Genomic DNA, 20,469 nt, shown 5'->3' on the forward strand with positions numbered 1-20,469 from the left:
AGATATGTATATATATGTGTATATGTATATATATGTTTATATGTGTGTGTGTGTATTTTATATATATAAAACACAGCAACACTCATAACAATGACAACACAATTACATTGACAATCATGTTACGTTATTTTTAAAATGTTTCCTTTTTTTTTCATAACCTCTTTAACACACTACTTCTCCGCTGCGAAGCGCGGGTATTTTGCTAGTTAAAAAATATAAGTGCATTTATATTTACATTTAAGCAATGTTTAAATGGCAATATCAATTAATAGAATCAATATGTACAACTATATATTTTTTTTTGTTATACAAAATGGTGAAAACTAATTTTTTTTTAAATTAAGCTTTGCTTCATATAAGTGCATTACAGAAGACATTAAACAATATAACAACTTGTAATTACGCATAGCATTTTGTTTTCTTTAATGTTATATGTGTTATGGATAAATATTTTCTTATTAGAAAAAGTATGTATTTTAATGGAAGTTTATTTATTGTAATATTTTTATGGTCACTTAATAAATACACTTTATTTAGTGTTTAATTGTGTTATTAAAATGAACATGGAATATCTGTAGTTTAATTATAATAATATCAAAGTTAACACTTTAATATAGAATGTAAGGCTTCTCTGTACCTAGTAATGCAGGAGCGTAGAGTAAAAGGTCTTTTAAAGAGATAAAGGGAAAAAAATCTGACAATCAAGTAACATGATATTGATGATTGGTATTGGCACTAAAAAAATCTGTTAGGACCATCCCAATTTTTAATGTATGAACAGTAGTGTAGCTTGGCATGGAATAAATAATTAAAAAGCCTTAAATGTCCATACTTTCAATTTACAAAAACATACACTTAAGAGACTAAATTTTGTGTATGGCAATGGGGGTATTTCTTTTCATAGTAACAGAAAATAGGGTGTTTTTTAATTTGCCTTAGCAGATTTCAGAACAGGATTTTTCAATAATGATATCTTCATGGACTAACTAATTTATTTAATTATGTGTATGTACTAAATATTTTCACTTACAGATTCTGTCCATTAATTGAAAAATAAACACTGTTTAAAGCCAGTACTCAAATATTTAAACATTGTTTTGTCATTGGAACAAACCACCATGAACTTAACACGATATAAAAATAATTCCCCTGCTTACTAATAATCAGTCTATAGAATACAATAAGCAGAAAAGTGAACAAAAATAAGTATACAAATAAGTATACTGAAAATTTACAATTCAAACCATTTATTTTTCTCTATTATAATAAAAAAAAATCCTGGGATGAGACAAGACTTTTTAGCCTGGGACGAGACGTTACTTTTTCAGAGAGATACGTTCATGTCCCATGAGATGAGACTTTGTGCCAAGATATTTAACCACCCCTGGGGCCGGAAATAAAAGAGAAAGAGTAGATGACAAAGTAGAACACCGTAAAGAATTCAGTAACGTTGGCACAATACACATGCAGAGCAGGTTAGAGATAATGAAAGAACTAAAATTTGAAAGTCTCAAAAAATTATAGTAAAGATCGCATTAGCGCAAACGGAAATTATTACTCGATGAAATAACGGAACAGCGAATAATAAGAGATCGAATATATTGTTCGGATTTAAACTATAAGTCGGAGACTTGTAGATCGTCTAATTCATGTTGCCATCAGGGAAAAGTGGTATTTCTTCCCAATGAAGAGAATTAAGATTTGTTGTTTGGTGAAAGTGAATTCCACATACGTGGCAGTGACGCAGGCCGGAGGGGGTTGGCGAGCAAAGCAAGTAGAGGATGAAGCACCCTAGTAGTACAGAAAAATTTCATTGGGAATGGAAATTTTAATAGAGGTATCAGTTTGTTGGTACCATATATAATTAGATGTTAATTCTGGATTTATTATAACTATTATGTGGTTCCCATTGTATTTCGCTATTGTCAATGGTGTTTTGCATGTAGTACTTTTCTCTTATGTAAAATTGATTTATTTTTATTATTAATGTTATCTATTAACTTTCCTGCTTATTCTATGTTATGGATTATTAAGTCATTGCCAAATGAATTGGTAAATATCAAAATAATTTAAAATATTTTAATTTGCACAAACTTTTTAATACTGCTTTTATAAAAACACAGTTTTCAAATCATGTTTTGTCAGAAAATAACTTTGTTAGGTTTATTACATTTGCTGTTAGGTTTATTACATTTGCTATCTTGGGGCTGCATCAGTGTCGGGACATTAGCTGGTTTGTAACATTTACAGAAGAGTAATATCAAATACAGTACACAAGTACAATTAATTCATGTGTTTTTATTTTGCAAATCATTCCTTCTTTTTTGGATTTGTCCCACCTTTAAGGCTACCTTTTTTGAAATAAAATTTGTCAATTTAAATTATTATTTCTTTGTTGTATTTAAGTTATGTCACATAAGTGATTATACTTTGCTCTAGCTTATTCCTGTATATTACAGGAATTGGTCGCTGAATTGGACTGACTACAACTGCAGAAATTAGTCGAAATTGGAGGTAGCATTCCATGTGCTGCTGCATTTTTGAAATGATAAATGTTGCTTTGCTTTTAAAAAACCCAATGAATGATACAGATTTAGAGTTTGCTGATTCGTTTTCAGTAATTAAAGTTTGCTATTTCAGTAGCCCCATCCTAGTCACATATTCCTGAGAGTATGCCTTGAATGTCATATGATTGGAGAGATTTGCCTTAAGTTTCCGAAGGTCTGTTGTACAAAATAAAAGGTTTCGCTTTGTCTAGTGGTAAACTGAAGTGGTTTAAGGACTGTCATGAAAAATAATTTTAAAAGTAATGGTTTGGATGAATACATGGTTACATGAATTTAATATTTTTAAGGTTTTTTTATTCATATAAAGACTTTCTTTTAAAAAATTGTTATTTTTCAGTCATTTGAAGCTCCTCTACTATACAAGTACAATTATAGCCGTTGACTTTTTGGCATGTAATTTAGTCAAATGCCATAATGCCGAAAAAACGTTTGGAGCACAAGGGGTTAACTACAATAAACAATTTATCCATCCATCCATTTTCCAACCCGCTGAATCCGAACACAGGGTCACGGGGGTCTGCTGGAGCCAATCCCAGCCAACACAGGGCACAAGGCAGGAACCAATCCCGGGCAGGGTGCCAACCCACCGCAGGACACACACAAACACACCCACACACCAAGCACACTCTAGGGCCAATTTAGAATCGCCAATCCACCTAACCTGCATGTCTTTGGACTGTGGGAGGAAACCGGAGCGCCCGGAGGAAACCCACGCAGACACGGGGAGAACATGCAAACTCCACGCAGGGAGGACCCAGGAAGCGAACCCGGGTCCCCAGGTCTCCCAACTGCGAGGCAGCAGTGCTACCCACTGCGCCACCGTGCCGCCCATAAACAATTTATAATGGTTTTATTTTTTTCATAGACCTATTCGTCAAAATATAGAAAGGTATTTAGTGGCAGAGTATATTTTTTAATTTGAGAAAAACTAAATAAAGTGTATCAGAAATTTTACAGAAAAATGGGTACTTCAATATTTTCTTATTATATTTTTACAAATATTCATTGTTCTAGTTTTAAAACATTGTGTCTGTGGCAATAAAAAAATCCATAAATAGTTTTGGATTTTGAAATAATTCATTAATACTGGCAGCCAAAACACTTAAAATATAAATGTTACCTTTTTAAAAACATTTGTATCTTTAATTGTTCAGCTTTTTAGTGTTAAAATATAATTGATTGATTGATTAATTCTGTGCATTTTATGGGAGATTATTTTCATTTTACTAATTAGTCATTCCTGAAAAGTGACAGTTACAAAATGATATGATCATAAAATTATGAAAAGCAACTAAAACTTATCAATATGCAGTGCTTGTGCCTTATCAAAAATGAACTGTTATCATATATAAAGTGTATACTTCTTATATTTAAACTGTTGACTACTTTGTTAAAAGTTATCTTTTGCAGTGCACAACACTTGATAGCTAGAATCCCTGAACTTGATAGATGTTGATGACATACAATAGAACCTAAATAATTTTTGACCTTTTTACTGAAAGTGCACTGATTGACCTTCCTTTTTAATGTCGGTAGTGAGCTGTGTTGTCTTCATCATCATCACTGCTATAACTAACTACACACCTGCTGCTTCTGTTTAGCTATGAGCATTTTACTACAGTATCATTCATATACCAACAACTATGATTTTATCATTTATGTTACATTATTTTAAACACCCTGCTAGTTTAAAAGAGTGCTCCTGCTATTGCAACTATACTGAGAACTTTAGACTCGTCCTTCATCATTCCGGTTTCTTAAAGTTCTGGGACATGAGATTTAAGGCTGTCTTAAACTGAGCACTCTCAGTTGTTGGCTGTTTGTCCAATAGATTGGGCTGTTATACTGTGATATATTAAGATTTACACACTGACACAGCCAGAGAAAAGAGTACGGCCATTACATCATTTACTAAAAAACCACTAAAACGCACTCATTATCATTACATACAACTTGAACTTTAATTGTCCTTGGCAAATTTGCAGTTCAAACATAAGCAATCAATTGCATTTTGTATCTACTCTGTTTTCATATGTAATTGAGTAGCATAATTACTAAATAAATATACAATTTAAAGAGTAAAATATTTGCATTTAAAAATACTTTAAAAAAGTACATTTCTACAGAATCTGTTCTAGTACAGTAACAAAAATAAATTCCTCCACTGAGGGTGACTACACCATGGTTAAAGAAGGTACAACTCCTTTCACCTTTGAAAGTATGAGAACATACATTTGTGTTCTAATTTTACTGTCAGCTGTTTGACAGGTAGAAAGAGAAGAGTACAGTCTGCTTTAACAAATCAGTGAGTCAGTTGTAAACATTGAAAGGCAAAAAACAAAAATAGTGTACAGTACAGTAATCCCTCCTCCATCGCGGGGGTTGCGTTCCAGAGCCACCCGCGAAATAAGAAAATCCGCAAAGTAGAAACCATATGTTTATATGGTTATTTTTATATTGTCATGCTTGGGTCACAGATTTGCGCAGAAACACGGGAGGTTGTAGAGAGACAGGAACGTTATTCAAACACTGCAAACAAACATTTGTCTCTTTTTCAAAAGTTTAAACTGTGCTCCATGACAAGACAGAGATGACAGTTCTGTCTCACAATTAAAAGAATGCAAACATATCTTCCTCTTCAAAGGAGTGTATGCGAAGCACCGCGGCACAAAGCTGTTGAAGGCGGCAGCTCACACCCCCTCCGTCAGGAGCAGAGAGAGAGAGAGAGAGTACGAGACAGAGTTTGTTTTTCAGTCAAAAATCAATACGTGCCCTTCGAGCTTTTAAGTATGCGAAGCACTGTGCAGCATGTCGTTTCAGGAAGCAGCTGCACAAAAGATAGCAACGTGAAGATAATCTTTCAGCATTTTTAGATGAGCGTCCGTATCGTCTAGGTGTGCGAACAGCCCCCCTGCTCAATCCCCATACGTCAGGATCACAGATAGTCAGCGCAAGAGAGAGAGAAAAGTAAGCAATCTAGCTTCTCAGCCATCTGCCAATAGCGTCCCTTGTATGAAATCAACTGGGCAAACCAACTGAGGAAGCATGTACCAGAAATTAAAAGACCCATTGTCCGCAGAAATCCGCGAACCAGCAAAAAATCCGCGATTATATATTTAAATATGCTTACATATAAAATCCGCGATGGAGTGAAGCCGCGAAAGGCGAAGCGCGATATAGCGAGGGATCACTGTATATGCAAGTAATGCATCTGAGATATTATTATTTTTGCCAAATTGAAAAAATTTTATATTTCATTTATTGTAAAACTGTTACCTACTACTTATAACAGGTAATATGAAAATAGTAGAAGTATATTTTAACTTAAAAGTGCTAACATCTGCTCATCAAAATTTTCTTAATTATGTCATTAACTTACACTTAATTAACTATCTTAATTTTTCATTTACAGTGAATTTCAGGAATTGATTTTGATTAAATAACTGCTGTTTGCTACAATAAACAAATAAACCTGGAGACTTTTTTGAAATCTGTCTATGTTCAAGATTATTTATTGTCAGTTTTACCATCCCTTTAAAGGTCCTGAACTCTTAGGAGTGGGCTCCTTACTGAAGAAATATATTGCCTTGTTATGTACCCATATTGGTGATTTGCTTCCTGTTGCAACTAGCATTGCATTCACTGGGCATAGACATTTTGCAGAAGTGTCACGGATTATTGAGGGTGATCTTACAGGTAAGTGTACACTTTTTTTATATCTGTTACTCAAAGTTTAAGTTAGTTGTTTAGTTCATCTGTGTTATATTTGCCTCCGTTAACATGCTCTGTCTTTATTTTGGCAAAGAGCCAATTTTATCCCGCACTTGGTCCAAATAGCATCTCAATTCCGTGCTATTTACAAGCATATTTGTTTTGCTGATGCCTGTATCTAAGACAGCTTCAATATTTGAGATACACTTAGTTATATTTCTTTAGTTTTTCCAGTTGGAGCACAGGCAGTTAAAATGAATAGCCCATGGACAAACTGTATCAAAAACAGGATTTGATCCCACAGCCTCAGGATTGAAGTCCACAGCCTTAACCAGTAATTCATGTTATGTATACTTTCCCCTAAGATCTGATTTGATTTCAGCTAAAACTTTGAGGTAGGAGGACAAAATGTATCTTTGTTATTTTCTGGAATATTCATAAAAAAATCAAGAACGTGGCATCTAAATTTGATACTGTACATCTACAGTAATGCATAATGCATTTGTTAAACAAAACACACACATGGTGGGATTAATAAGAAGAGAGCAAAAAATAGAAAAATATTTCCCTTCAGACCTATACATAAATGTTCTTAAACACCTGTCTGTCAGATTGAATGGCTTTCATCCTTTACCAGAACAAAGAACTCCATCTTCATCTTCTCTCTGTCTAAACTTCCGTAACTTTCTCCTCCCCCACCCCCCCCATTTACAATTACATTACATACATTTTACAGACATTAGGGTGACCTTTAAAACCCAACATGAAATTATTTCTGTCCCAACTCCCTGAATAATTTTCAGGGCATAGTCTCTTGGGTGTGTAAGACTACAGTAGATTACCTCTTCCTCGTCTGATCCTTGGTTTGTCTGAAAAAGCCAAAACCTATATTGTACTAGTCCTCAGTAAGTGGAATGCAGTCCTAATAGTGGGGACTTTGGAGATGCCAAAACATCTTTCACCATTCCCCCATCTTTTTGTATGATCTTTTGGTCAGATATATTGCTTATCAGTTTTTTTTTTTGCCCATGGAACTTGACAAGGACTTGGCAAGTTGTTCACAAATAGCATTTCTTCAAAGTTTTAGGTTTTCCCAGCAGCCAAAATTGTAATGTGTCTCTTGCTGTCATGTTTCAGTGAATGCAAAAATACTAGTCAATGCAATTTTTATTTATTAATAACATGCAATGCTTTCAAGAATATTCCGTCAAAAGTTGCATCAATTTATTCTTCCTGTGTGGTATCTTTAATTATATTATGTCACTGTTTATTTATCTATAAAACAAGTAAGAAAATGTACAAATAGCATAACATCCAGGTACATTCAGAGAATTGCTTAACTAGTTTGAAAGTTGGAGCATTTTGGAGCACATTATTAAATAATTTATCACAGTTTTATTTATTACATATTTTTGTAACAGCAAATCATTATTGAAAAATGACAGTGATAGTAGAATGTAATTAAATGTACTAGCAATGCACCTATTCTTTATACCATTTTATAATATTGTGGCTGAAATTACTTTCATAGACAGCAGAGTTTAACTAATAATAATAATAATAATACATTTTATTTAAATAGCGCCTTTCCCATAGTAATGAAAAGATTTGTCTACTCTATTGTTAGGTGTTTGATGTGGGGAGTCTGTAGATAACGAGTTCAGATTTACTGTAAATAAATGTTTGAAAAGAAATACCCTGTGGGGATTTGACAGCTGTGCTGAAGTCTCCAGCAAATGTTGTTGCATCCAAATATGATAGCTGCAGGCCATTGGGCAATTTGCTTATTTATTGCAATTTCAGAGAAAAACTGAAACATTACATAATCTTTAGGTAATGTAGCCAACATTTTGCTTTTAATATATACTGTAGGAATCCTTGAGTAAATATTCAATCCCTGCATCAAAAAGTGTCATCAAGCCATCGTTTTATACATTTCTACATAAGTTAAGTTGGTTTCATGGTTTACTTTTACGAACATGAGTGCCCTGTCACTTACCTGTCTCATTTTCAAGGAGCAGAAGACAAGTGGGGCAGAAGCAGAGGCCAGACAGCTAGCATATAATTAGACCTCCCCTTGAATTCTGGTACAGTAAGGGATGGTACTTGTACAGTAAAGAAAGATAAGGAATATCATTACTATGGTATAAAATAAATAAAGAGTATCATTATTAGCTAATAACTCCATACCTTCCTTTTATGGTAATATTCGACCATGCAACCTTGCCTGCATCTGATCTTGCCCCATTCTGTGTTGTGATGCAAGATGCACTTCAGAGTGCTCAACTACAGGAGTTTCACTGTTTTGCCATCAAGAGCAGCTGTTAAGGAAATATGTTGTATTAAAAAAAAAGTTATAAAATTTACAAGTCAAAGTAACTGATCTCAAGATAAAATTATATTATTAAGATAAAAAACAGTAAACTAATTTGTAGTTGAATTAACACAGAATTTTGTAAGGTAGACAAGATTGCAGATTTCCCAGTGCTTCTCAGTGAGAAGTTTGAAATTTCAAAAATATGCATAGCATGCTGTATTTGACATAAGTCAAAGAAAGTGTAACTGTCCTTACAAATTTCCTTGAAGAGTAAGTTGGTCCAGTTTCAACAAAATTGGTCCTTTGGGAGCCACATTATTTCCTACAGACAGACAGATATGGCTATTGAAGTAGGTGCGTTTTACATTCTATGCGAATGCACTTAAAAAAAGACAATAACTTTTTAAAGCTTTATTATTATTCAAAATGACTTGCAAGAAGACTGTACTTTTCTCCTTTTTGTCTAAATGTGAGCGCTGGTAGGGGAAAACATTTAGAAAATATAGTCACACCTGTCAATTAGTGGTAGGGATTAAACTAGAAATTTTGTGGTTTTGCCTTACTGTGATTTAATCGTGTTACCTTATCAGAAATATTCACAAAAATATATTACACTGGAGGATAACATTTAATATGTAACTATGAAGTTGTCTTTGCAATCTAATAACAATCATACCTGATAATAATGAATTTGGAAACTGTGATTTTGTCATTAATTGGATGAGATGCTTAGGAAATCTATCGATGGATATTCATGTTTTTTTTTTTGTTTTTTTTTTTGTTTTTTTTTAACTTAAGTGTAAGTTATTTGTATGTTTTCCCTTTTCATATGCAGTTATTTTTATTTTAATTTAGTTTACTTTGTTTTTGTTTCAAGAGATTTACTCAACCTTTATTTGCAGGTGTTCTCCTTCCTGAGATGGTGACGTCCATAATTTTGCTGCTAACTAAAAATGCAGGCCTGATGCAGGAAACTGGTGCAATTCCCTTGCTGGCAGGGTTACTAGAGCACCTTGACAGATTTAACCACCTTGCTCCTGGGAGAGAGAGGGATGACAGTGAAGACATGGCCTGGCCAGGAATTATGGGTAAGTATTAATTCAATTCTGAAGCTATTTTCCAATCTTTCGAGTTACTGTTTACTGTTTTTTTTTTTTTTGTAATATACTAAAAATTATACTTGATTTTTTTTTTTTTTTTTAGGGTCATTCTTCATGGGACAAAGTTCAAAAAATAATGAAGAAGTGTCACTGATTCGTAAAGCTGATTTAGAAAATCACAATAAAGATGGAGGATTTTGGACTGTAATTGATGGAAAGGTGTATGACATAAAGGATTTTCAAGCACAATCATTAACTGGAAATAGTATTCTTGGTAAGTTTCCAATGTGATTAGGAAATAATGTTTAACTTGGTGTTGAAAAAAGTTTATGCAATAGCAGTGCAGTTGCATAAAAGTTACATTTTTCTTTGTTGGAAATCTGCTTGCTTTAATGTGTATGTTTGCATTATAATTTAATAAACACAAATATACGGACATATGAGAGGCTAGCGGGAATGAACAGAGAAAATTGCACATAAACACAAGGAAAATGTACAAAATATCCACAAAGTACTATGGGGTTTCTTTCAGCCTGAACTTCTGGTACTGTGATACAACAGCAGTGACAGCAGCCACGATGCTGATCATTTTTTGACAACATTCTCAAAGCCAATAAATACAGTTCAGGGTTGGAGCCTATTTTGACAGTATGTGCAGCCTAAAAGGAACCAACCCTGCATTGGTCATCATTCTATTTCAGGGCCCTCTCCACACTTACACACTTGTAGTTGTTTTAATCTTTTAAATTAAAATGCCTCTTAATTAAAAGAATAAGTGGCAAATAATCAGCTTATGATAATGTATACATAAATGTTATTTCTTTATTGGATAAATGAGAAAGTATGTTTTAATAGCAGCATATTTAGTGTAAACATTTCTTAAAAACTAATTTGGAGTTAAAGCAAGATTAATAAAGCAGTGTTGTATAATCATCAGATGCAAAATTTATTTCAGCAGCTAAAGCAAGTTGTCTTAACTAAAGCTGTCTTTTAAAAAAATTGTATCAGTATAACCTTTGTTGTTTAAAAAAATTTTCAATTAGGTTTTTAGTGGCAGAAGTAAACAAAGTTGTAAAATTCAGTTTTCATAATAAGTAAAAAAAAAGCTCCATAATTATCTGAAACTAAAAGCATCTAATTATGACATTAGTAAAAAAAAGTTAGATTTTGATAATGCAAAAGCTTTTATTTAGCATAAACATCTTACCTTTTTAGCATTTTAATACAGAAATTTCACCAAGTAGTGTTGCTTCTCTGATGTCACTTTGTACCTTACTTTGTAGCTCAGTTTGCAGGAGAAGACCCAGTGGCAGCTTTAGAGGCTGCCTTGCAGTTTGAAGATACTAGGGAGTCCATGCAAGCCTTTTGTGTTGGACAATACATGGAGGTATGTTATTTGTTGATGTCATGATATTAATTTTGAATGAAATTTGACCTTTAAAATTAAATGAAATTTAAAATTAATTGAAATTTTAGACACACAAGTTCAACAGGACATTTACCATGGCCAGTGTCCATTGCTCCAGTCTCTTTCTACATCTCATTTCTCTATAAAAGGGTATACTGTAAAAAGCATAAGCTAACCATTTCCATCCTCCAATACAAAAACTGAAAACAATTACTAGCCAAGGCCATCTTGCATATCAAACAAATATTATTTACTCCTTCTTATGATTAGATTAATTGTGTTGGCTTTCTTATCAAGCATTTCAGTTCTTCACAATTGAGTCACAGTTTCTTTTCACATTTTGTTGTATAGTAACAAAGTACAGCCCTATATTTTTGTCTAGTTGTGTTATCTGGAAGTAAAAAAAGAACTGCTGTGCTTTACTGTAGGGATAGATGGCTATTTTTTTTTTCTAACAATTGATATTTCAAAATATTTTTGCAATTGAAATGCTGGTTTTCACTACACTGTAATTACCTAATACAGGAAGAGTGCATTTCGGGGAGTGAAACAAATTAGTATCAGATATGAAAACAATACCCTAAGTTCTTGTCAATAAGCCGCGGCTTATCTAAGGAAAAAAGTTGTGAAAATGAAAAAATAGAATATCGGCTTATACATAAGTCCGGCTTATACATCCATCGCGGGGGTTGCGTTCCAGAGCCACCCGCGAAATAAGAAAATCCGCAAAGTACAAACCATATGTTTATATGGTTATTTTTATATTGTCATGCTTGGGTCACAGATTTGCGCAGAAACACAGGAGGTTGTAGAGAGACAGGAACGTTATTCAAACACTGCAAACAAACATTTGTCTCTTTTTCAAAAGTTTAAACTGTGCTTCATGACAAGACAGAGATGACAGTTCTGTCTCACAATTAAAAGAATGCAAACATATCTTCCTTTTCAAAGGAGTGCAAAGCAAGCAGTCAAAAAAAAAATCAATAGGGTTTTTTTTCTTTTAAGTATGCGAAGCACCGCCGGTACAAAGCTGTTGAAGGCGGCAGCTCACACCCCCTCCGTCAGGAGCAGGAAGAGAGAGGAAGAGAGAGAGAGAGAGAGATAGAGAGAGATAGAGAGAGAGACAGATAAAAAAAATCAATACGTGCCCTTTGAGCTTTTAAGTATGCGAAGCTCCGTGCAGCATTTCTTTCAGGAAGCAGCTGCACACAGCCCCCCTGCTCACACCCCCCTACGTCAGCGCAAGAGAGAGAGAGAGAGAGAAAGTAAGCTGGATAGCTTCTCAGCCATCTGCCAATAGCGTCCCTTGTATGAAATCAACTGGGCAAACCAACTGAGGAAGCCTGTACCAGAAATTAAAAGACCCATTGTCCGCAGAAATCCGCGATATATATTTAAATATGCTTACATATAAAATCACAATTTAAATGACCGCTACGCGCTCGTGTTGACTCGGCGACGCCCAGAGCAGAAAGAACGCGCTCCGGCCGCTCCAACCGCTCCAACCGCGCCATGCGGGGAGTGAGAGAGACGGCAATATCTCACACTCTCTCCCCCCTTAAAGAAATTAAATGGGCGCGAGTGAGACCACTGACCTCCCTCCCTTCTATTAGTTATAGGTTATAGTACGTTCGGCTTATCCATGAGTCCGGCTTATCTATGATACGATTTTATTTTAAAAATTCGTATGATTTTTGGTCTCCGGCTAATACATGAGTCCGGCTTATAGACAAGAACTTAGGGTAATTAGGGTAGCAAATCATAAACTGGTAATTGATTATTAGAGAAAACTTCCCATTTTTAGGAAGAGCAGAGTGAAATTTAATTTTAACTGAAAAGTAAAAAGATTTAGAAACACGGAATTTTGAATATTGTGTTTCCATGAAGTACATCCTCTTCGTTGTAATGTTTGGATTCTGTCTACAAGAAATATTTTAAATAAGCTGAATGGACAATTTTAGCCTGTCCTGGAGGTCTCAAAGAGGGCTCGAGTGGCTAGTTTTGGCTGTTTCTCAAGAGATTTACAAGTATGGATTCCTTGTATCTTTTAAATTGTCTGGGTTCATGGTTGGGGATGGAGAAAGAGACTAAAAGGGTGCATGTGAAAAAAGTTCCTGTGGAAGGGTCAGTATATGATGGTGACATGTCAAGATATGGCAACAAGTGTTGGCGAATAAAACAGCAACAAGTAGTATTCCATTTTTGTTTTTTATATTTCTTCTGAGTGAAATTTAGCTGCTTTTTTTGTATGACTTTTAATGATTATTCTTTGTTGATCAAAATGCTTTTCATCCTCGAGTGCATGTAAAGTACATTTTGTATCTACAGTGGCCTAGTTAAAATAATTGTTAAAAATAGGGCAGTGTTTTAGTGTACTTAGGAAGAATTGCAGAGATTGTAAAGACAGTAAGTCACAATTATCAATTGACATTTTCAGTTGTGGAAATTTAATGAAGGGACATTGCTTTAAAGATGCTAAGATGGTGTTATTTAATTAGTAGTTTGTGAAGTGATAATAAATCTCTTATTATGTATCAATGCACTTGTGGATATATTGTTTGTTTGGTTCATATAACAAAGCCTAGAATGGTAGTGAAAGAAACCATTTTTCAGTTCTGTTCTGTTGTCTTGGTGAAAAAAAATTATTTTTAAAGACAAATATTTAAGAATAACAACCTGGCTTGGTAGTATAATTACAGCCGGTGTGCATGTGCAAAACCAGTGCCCCAGTGATATCATTGTGAAGAATTTAAGGAGTAGAGAGAAATGTATCCCAGAATTAATTTGAAACATACAAAATCCTGAAACTGAAAGTCACCCAATAAACAGCATAGTTACAGTTATTGAGTTAAATTAAATTCAGTTATTTTTGTTAAGTTCAAAGGTGTAAATTAATGTTAATATTTATCAGTTTACCCTGTTTAAGAGGTAGTGAGACATTTTGTTGAGGTGTATGCTATATACAGATCTTTGTTTGTCATCATCACTCCACTGGCTTTCATTTCTGATTATATATATATATATATATATATATATATATATATATATATATATATATGGAAGATAAGGTTTGCATATTTGCAGCTGGAGATCCACAAAGGGAGAAAAAATGAATCACGTATCATAAAGTGGTTTTTATTCCTGAGCTTTCAACCCCTTCTTCATCAGAGGATAATGCTTAGACTTACAAGGATCAAAGGCAATATATAGCAAAACATTATGTGGTGGGGGTGGGGGGTTTGGTGGCTAAGTCTGTGTGATGGGGGGGGGGGGGTTTGGGTGTACAGTTTATTTATTATGAACACGTTCTTCTTAAGTTTGCATATGCTGGATTTATGTCCAAGTGTCTGTTGATGGCATTCTCATTTGATAGCCAAGATTTGGCCAGCTCTCTGGCACTTTTAGTACTGGCCTTAAATTTGACTTATACATTGTCCCAGTTAAATGTATGTCCTGTTGATTTAGTGTGCGTGTAGATCAATGAAAGTGAGTCCATCTTGGCTATCAAATGAGAACGCCATCAACAGACACTTGGACATAAATCCAGCATATGCAAACTTAAGAAGAACATGTTCATAATAAATAAACTGTACACCCAATACCCCCCCCCATCACACTGACTTAGCCACCCCCCCACCCCCTCCACGCAATGTTTTGCTATATATTGCCTTTGATTCTTGTAAGTCTAAGCATTATCCTCTGATGAAGACCCCTGGCAGGGGTTGAAAGCTCAGGAATAAAAACTACTTTGATACGTGATTCATTTTTTCTCCCTTTGTGGATCTCCAGCTGCAAAAATATATATATATATATATATATATATATATATATATATATATATATATATATATACACACACACACACAGTGCATCCGGAAAGTATTCACAGCGCCTGACTTTTTCCACATTTTGTTATGTTACAGCCTTATTCCAAAATGGATTAACTTCATTTTTTTCCTCAGAATTCTACACACAACACCCCATAGTGACAACGTGAAAAAAGTTTACTTGAGGTTTTTGCAAATTTATTAAAAATAAAAAAAAAACTGCAAAATCACATGTACATAAGTATTCACAGCCTTTGCTCAATACTTTGTCTATGCACCTTTGGCAGCAGTTACAGCCTCAAGTCTTTTTGAATATGATGCCACAAGGTTGGCACACCTATCCTTGGCCAGTTTCGCCCATTCCTCTTTGCAGCACCTCTCAAGCTCCATCAGGTTGGATGGGAAGCGTCGGTGCACAGCCATTTTAAGATCTCTCCGGAGATGTTCAATCGGATTCAAGTCTGGGCTCTGGCTGGGCCACTCACGGACATTCACAGAGTTGTCCTGAAGCCACTCCTTTGATATCTTGGCTGTGTGCTTAGGGTCGTTGTCCTGCTGAAAGATGAACCGTCGCCCCAGTCTGAGGTCAAGAGCGCTCTGGAGCAGGTTTTCATCCAGGATGTCTCTGTACATTGCTGCAATCATCTTTCCCTTTATCCTGACTAGTCTCCCAGTCCCTGCCGCTGAAAAACATCCCCACAGCATGATGCTGCCACCACCATGCTTCACTGTAGGGATGGTATTGACCTGGTGATGAGCGGTGCCTGGTTTCCTCCAAACATGATGCCTGATATTCACACCAAAGAGTTCAATCTTTGTCTCATCAGACCAGAGAATTTTCTTTCTCATGGTCTGAGAGTCCTTCAGGTGCCTTTTGGCAAACTCCAGGCGGGCTGCCATGTGCCTTTTACTAAGGAGTGGCTTCCGTCTGACCACTTTACCATACAGGCCTGATTGGTGGATTGCTGCAGAGATGGTTGTCCTTCTGGAAGGTTCTTCTCTATCTACAGAGGACCTCTGGAGCTCTGACAGAGTGACCATCGGGTTCTTGGTCACCTCCCTGACTGCTCTGCTGCTTTCAGTCTGTTATAACTTTCTTCAGCTGCACAGCTGCTCCTAAATTCTAACATCAGTACTTTGTCTTCTTCATCTAATTCCTTTCCTCCACTCCTTTTTGTCACTGACTGCATGTTTCTGCAAACATTGGACAACCAGGTAATCTTAGCATGACATCAGAAATCACAAAACTTAACGCTAATACCAGTTACACTTCTTGTAGGGGATAGAATGTAATGTAGCGATATAAGTTACACAATACACAAACCCTTTAATTTATAAGATTTTGTGGTCTAGCTGCATTTGTCTTTTTTTTTTTGCTTCTTTTTTTTGCTTGTGGCACTATAAATTGCACAATTTCACATTTCACTGTACTCTTTTGTTTGCTTGCTTTTGTTCGTGTGACCATTAAATACAATCCAGATTCGCGACAGCTGGTATAGCATTTATTTTTGCTCTACCAAAAAGGGGTTAATGTTAGTTTTAAAAATGATTTCTTTTGTAAATATCTGGCAATAAGTGTTAAATATTATCTGGTTATAAATTAAGCTTTTTTACTTTTTGTTATTAAAGATGAGAATTTAAATAACCACTGTGGTTGTTTATGAAGTAAAAGTAGTCTTAAGCTCCTTGATATAGAATTTTTAGACCTCTATTGTTAAGTTCATCTTTATGTGCAAATGTTTGCCTACGAACATGTCTGCTTCTAAAAGTAAGTAAAAAAGTAAAAGTAAGTAAGTCTGCATTTTTTTTCTGAAATTCACCAAAAACAAAGGATGTGATATGATATTTTTAAAATGGCTATCAATAGGAATAATAAAACTTCTAGTGAGAAGGGAATCAGATAACTAAAAGAAAGAAGACTAGTGAGCCTAGAGTCTTTGGGGAAAAAGTAATGTTAGGTTGTTGGAAAACGGGACCTAAAGAATCTAGTGATGGGCTGCATCAGTCCACTTCTGCAATTTAGTTTTAAAATAGAGAAAAATATAAAAGGTAAAATCCTTCTGGATAGAAACCTGATAGTAGTCTTCCTGTTTTCACTCCTAACACTCAACAGACTGCTTTTGTACATGTTTATTTATTCAAGAAGGTGATGGTATCTAATAGTGCTTTAAGCAATTGGGATTAGAATTAAATTTTTTTGTAATGATTATGGTAGTTAGACTTGCAAACACTTAATACATGTGTTTCTTTCTAGCCAAATCAAGAAACTGTTACCACTCCAGACCTAGGAAGCCTGTCTTCTCCACTTGTTGATACAGAAAGGAATCTTGGACTGCTTTTAGGACTGCATGCATCATATCTAGCCTTGAGCACACCACTTTCAGCCATGGAGATTGAATGTGGCAGTATGTATCCTTTTATTTTTGTAGTAGTGGAATCCATGAAAATAATACACTAGCTGAAACACCCAGTGTTGCCTGGGAGGAAGATAGTGTTTTTTTTTTTTGTTTTTTTTTTAATTGTTTGAGAAAGATATGATTAAAAAAAAAACAACTCTAAAAATAAATTAACAAACAATGAAGACTCACTGATGTGCTTGTCTTGCAGTCACACTAGTCACTGCAAGATCACCCCCCACCATACCCAGAAGGGAGTGGGTTAGGGTTGATTTCACCCTACAGTATTTTTAGTTGACCAATGAGAAACATCTGTACCAAGTTTCATGAAAATTGCTCCAGCCATTTGGAAGTGATGCTGGAACATACATACATACACACATACATTGACTTTTAGATATAGATTATAAATATATTTATTTGAAATTGAGATCCAAAGTATATTTGATTATTTTTTTTTAAGCTATCCCTTTTGATGATGTGGGTTCTTCTCCGTACTCCCCTCGTTGGTCTGGGAGCCCTTGAACCCAACACCGTCGGTAATGTCACCGATGAGCTAGACAGTGAGGCAATAACAATGAACAAGGAGATGATGTAACAAATGTGCAAAGTGCTTTTATTCAAAATAAATCAACACAGTGTTCAAAGTAAAGTGCAGCAGTGCATTCAAAGTCTTCATTAAATAAATAATCCATTAAAAGAAATATGTGGAGGTTAAAATACAAAAACAACAATCCTTTAAAACAAGGTTAAAATGCACGTCAGGAAGAAGTCTTAAAAAAATAAAATAAAATAACAATCCCGATGTTCCTTTTCTGTTAGCGTTAGCGTCTCACCTGCTTCTCCCATGCGGGCCCTGCAACAGGCGAGACGCTCTTAATGCAGCTGACCTTCTGCCTGCTTCTACTGTTACTGTCAGTCGCCTTTCCGATCCTTGGCTCCGGTCAGCTCCCCCTGACAGTGACCTGGGAATTCCTCCAATGGCCAATGCTCTCACGTGGAGGACACCACATCCCAAGTCCTGACTCCCGCTGTCATCCGCGGAGAATCTTCCACCTTCCAGTCACTCCCGTCCTTCATACAAAACTCTGCGGGAGCAACAACCACTACTACGCCCTGGGTGTCGGCCTAACCCCAGGCTGTCTGCTCAGCTGCCGCGAGCCTGCTTTCGCTCGCTCGCTCACTCACTAGCACTGGCGAACGCTCTCTCTCCCTTCCTTGCATGCTTCCTTCCTTCCGTAACCTCCGTCTTTCTTTCTTCCTTTCTTTTACTTTTACCCTTCTAACCGGGTTGCGCTTCCCTTTATGCCGAGGGACATAGCAGCTGCAGCACATTAGCCACAGGAACAATCACGGATGTGGGCAGTCTCTCACCTCTGCACTTAGGTGAGAAACGCCCACACCGCAGATTGCCCTGCGGCTCGCTACAGCCACCACGCCCCCTCCTAAGCCGCGAGCGCGGTGATTATTTAGTTCAAACTGGCCTTTGCTGGAAGAGCTGTGGACCCATAACACCACATCCCTTCATGCACAAATAAAAACTTTATCGTTATGCAGATTTAGCAAAGAATTTAGTGATAATACTGATTATGATGAAAACCGTATGAACCATACAAAGGTACAAAATGTAAAGTTTGTTTTGTTTCTTGGAAACCTGTGCTGGATCTGGGAATTATTATATGAATTAATATAAAGATTCATTGTAGACTATTGTAAAGAGCTAGTTTATGGAAAGGGTTGTTTTACACTGGCAGAAAGATTCTTAATGCTGAAATATTGTCTCAATAACATTTTTGGACACTAGCAGAATAACAAATTGCAAATGTTATGGGCCTTGCACCATTATCAAATGAAGGCAGTTTGAATTCACTAAAGTTACATGTACACATAATCATTAATTTTAATAGCTCTAAACTCCTACAAACTTAATATGTAACTAAATCTCTCATGATCTAAATCTTCAAATTTACTAAATCATAATGAAATGCACATAGATAGATACAGACACATAACATTCCATTTCCCTGATTCTATCTTTATGAAATTCTTAGTTGACTGTAGCCTTAGGAAATTAAATAGTGTCTTCAGCATATGGGGTTTGAATCCCATGCCTGGTTGTTGTCTATATGGAGTTTTCACAATTCTCCATTTTTTGTGTGAATTTTTCTTTGAGTTTTCCAGTTTTCCTTCTACATCCCACACATGTCTGTTAGGTTATTTGGTTTCAGCCTGTTACATTGTATTTTTTTATATTTTTTTCTTTATCAGCTGCGTCTATTAGGAAATAATCTTGTTTAGTTCAGTTCACTTAAATCTGTAATGTTAAGAGAATTTTACAGGTCATAAGGATTGTCTAAATTCTGTGAGTAGACCACCAAAACAAGTGTAGTGTTTGTTTTATGTTCTTTGCTGTTTCATTAAAATATTTTGCTGTGTTGGAATTTATTGGTGAGATACAATGTTGTAGATATGACGAATCTCTATTTTACCCATTTTAAAATTATTCCGCTTCCTTTAGCAGGTTTCTGTTAATGTTCATCTTAAATTAAATGCTATGATTTAACAAACATAGCTAAAATGCCAAGTACACTTACAGCACAACTTTCTGATTTGAAGTATTAACTGCACAACATGCTAGGTACAGTATGTCCAACAGCACCACTTAACAGCATGTACCCTTGTGTCTTCCATCTTGTTCTGATGTGCTGTGTATTGGGAAAAGATTACTGGTATACAAGTTGAATTCTTCAATTCAAAATTGTTTGTTTTATTTGTTCTTTGGTTTTGTTTAAAGCAAATTTTAACTTTATATTATTGATTGTGACACATGAAATTTTGACTTTTGTATTAATTCATTGTTTTCTTATCTGCTTAGAATGGCTTCAGTCTTCAATATTCTCAGGTGGGCTGCAAACAAGCCAAATCCATTACAATTACAATGAGGAAAAGGATGAAGACCATTGCAGTTCTCCAGGCACAACCACTCCAGACAAATCCAAACTTTATTCAAGACATCTGACTTCCAGTGATCATTCTCAGCCATTTCTACAAGCCATAGCTGATAACAACATTCAGGATCATACAGTAAAGGTACCCCAAACACAAACTTCAAGTACCCAATAAAAAGATGTATTGCTCATTAG

The 20,469-nt window shown here is 35.4% G+C and overlaps 1 protein-coding gene across 5 annotated transcripts in view; it reads left to right on the forward strand.

Annotated features, from left to right (window-relative positions):
- herc2 (HECT and RLD domain containing E3 ubiquitin protein ligase 2) overlaps positions 1-20,469 on the forward strand; it is a 488,151-nt gene that overhangs the window by 254,778 nt on the left and 212,904 nt on the right. For all 5 annotated transcript variants that reach the window (XM_051927044.1, XM_051927043.1, XM_051927046.1 and 2 more), the window contains exons 22-27: positions 6,108-6,263; positions 9,498-9,683; positions 9,799-9,969; positions 10,979-11,082; positions 17,185-17,335; positions 20,202-20,416. In XM_051927044.1, coding sequence (XP_051783004.1) covers positions 6,108-6,263; positions 9,498-9,683; positions 9,799-9,969; positions 10,979-11,082; positions 17,185-17,335; positions 20,202-20,416 — 983 coding nt within the window. The remainder of the gene's footprint in view (positions 1-6,107; positions 6,264-9,497; positions 9,684-9,798; positions 9,970-10,978; positions 11,083-17,184; positions 17,336-20,201; positions 20,417-20,469) is intronic.

This window comes from Erpetoichthys calabaricus, chromosome 4, assembly GCF_900747795.2.
Source record: "Erpetoichthys calabaricus chromosome 4, fErpCal1.3, whole genome shotgun sequence".
NCBI classification, from domain to species: Eukaryota; Metazoa; Chordata; class Cladistia; order Polypteriformes; family Polypteridae; genus Erpetoichthys; species Erpetoichthys calabaricus.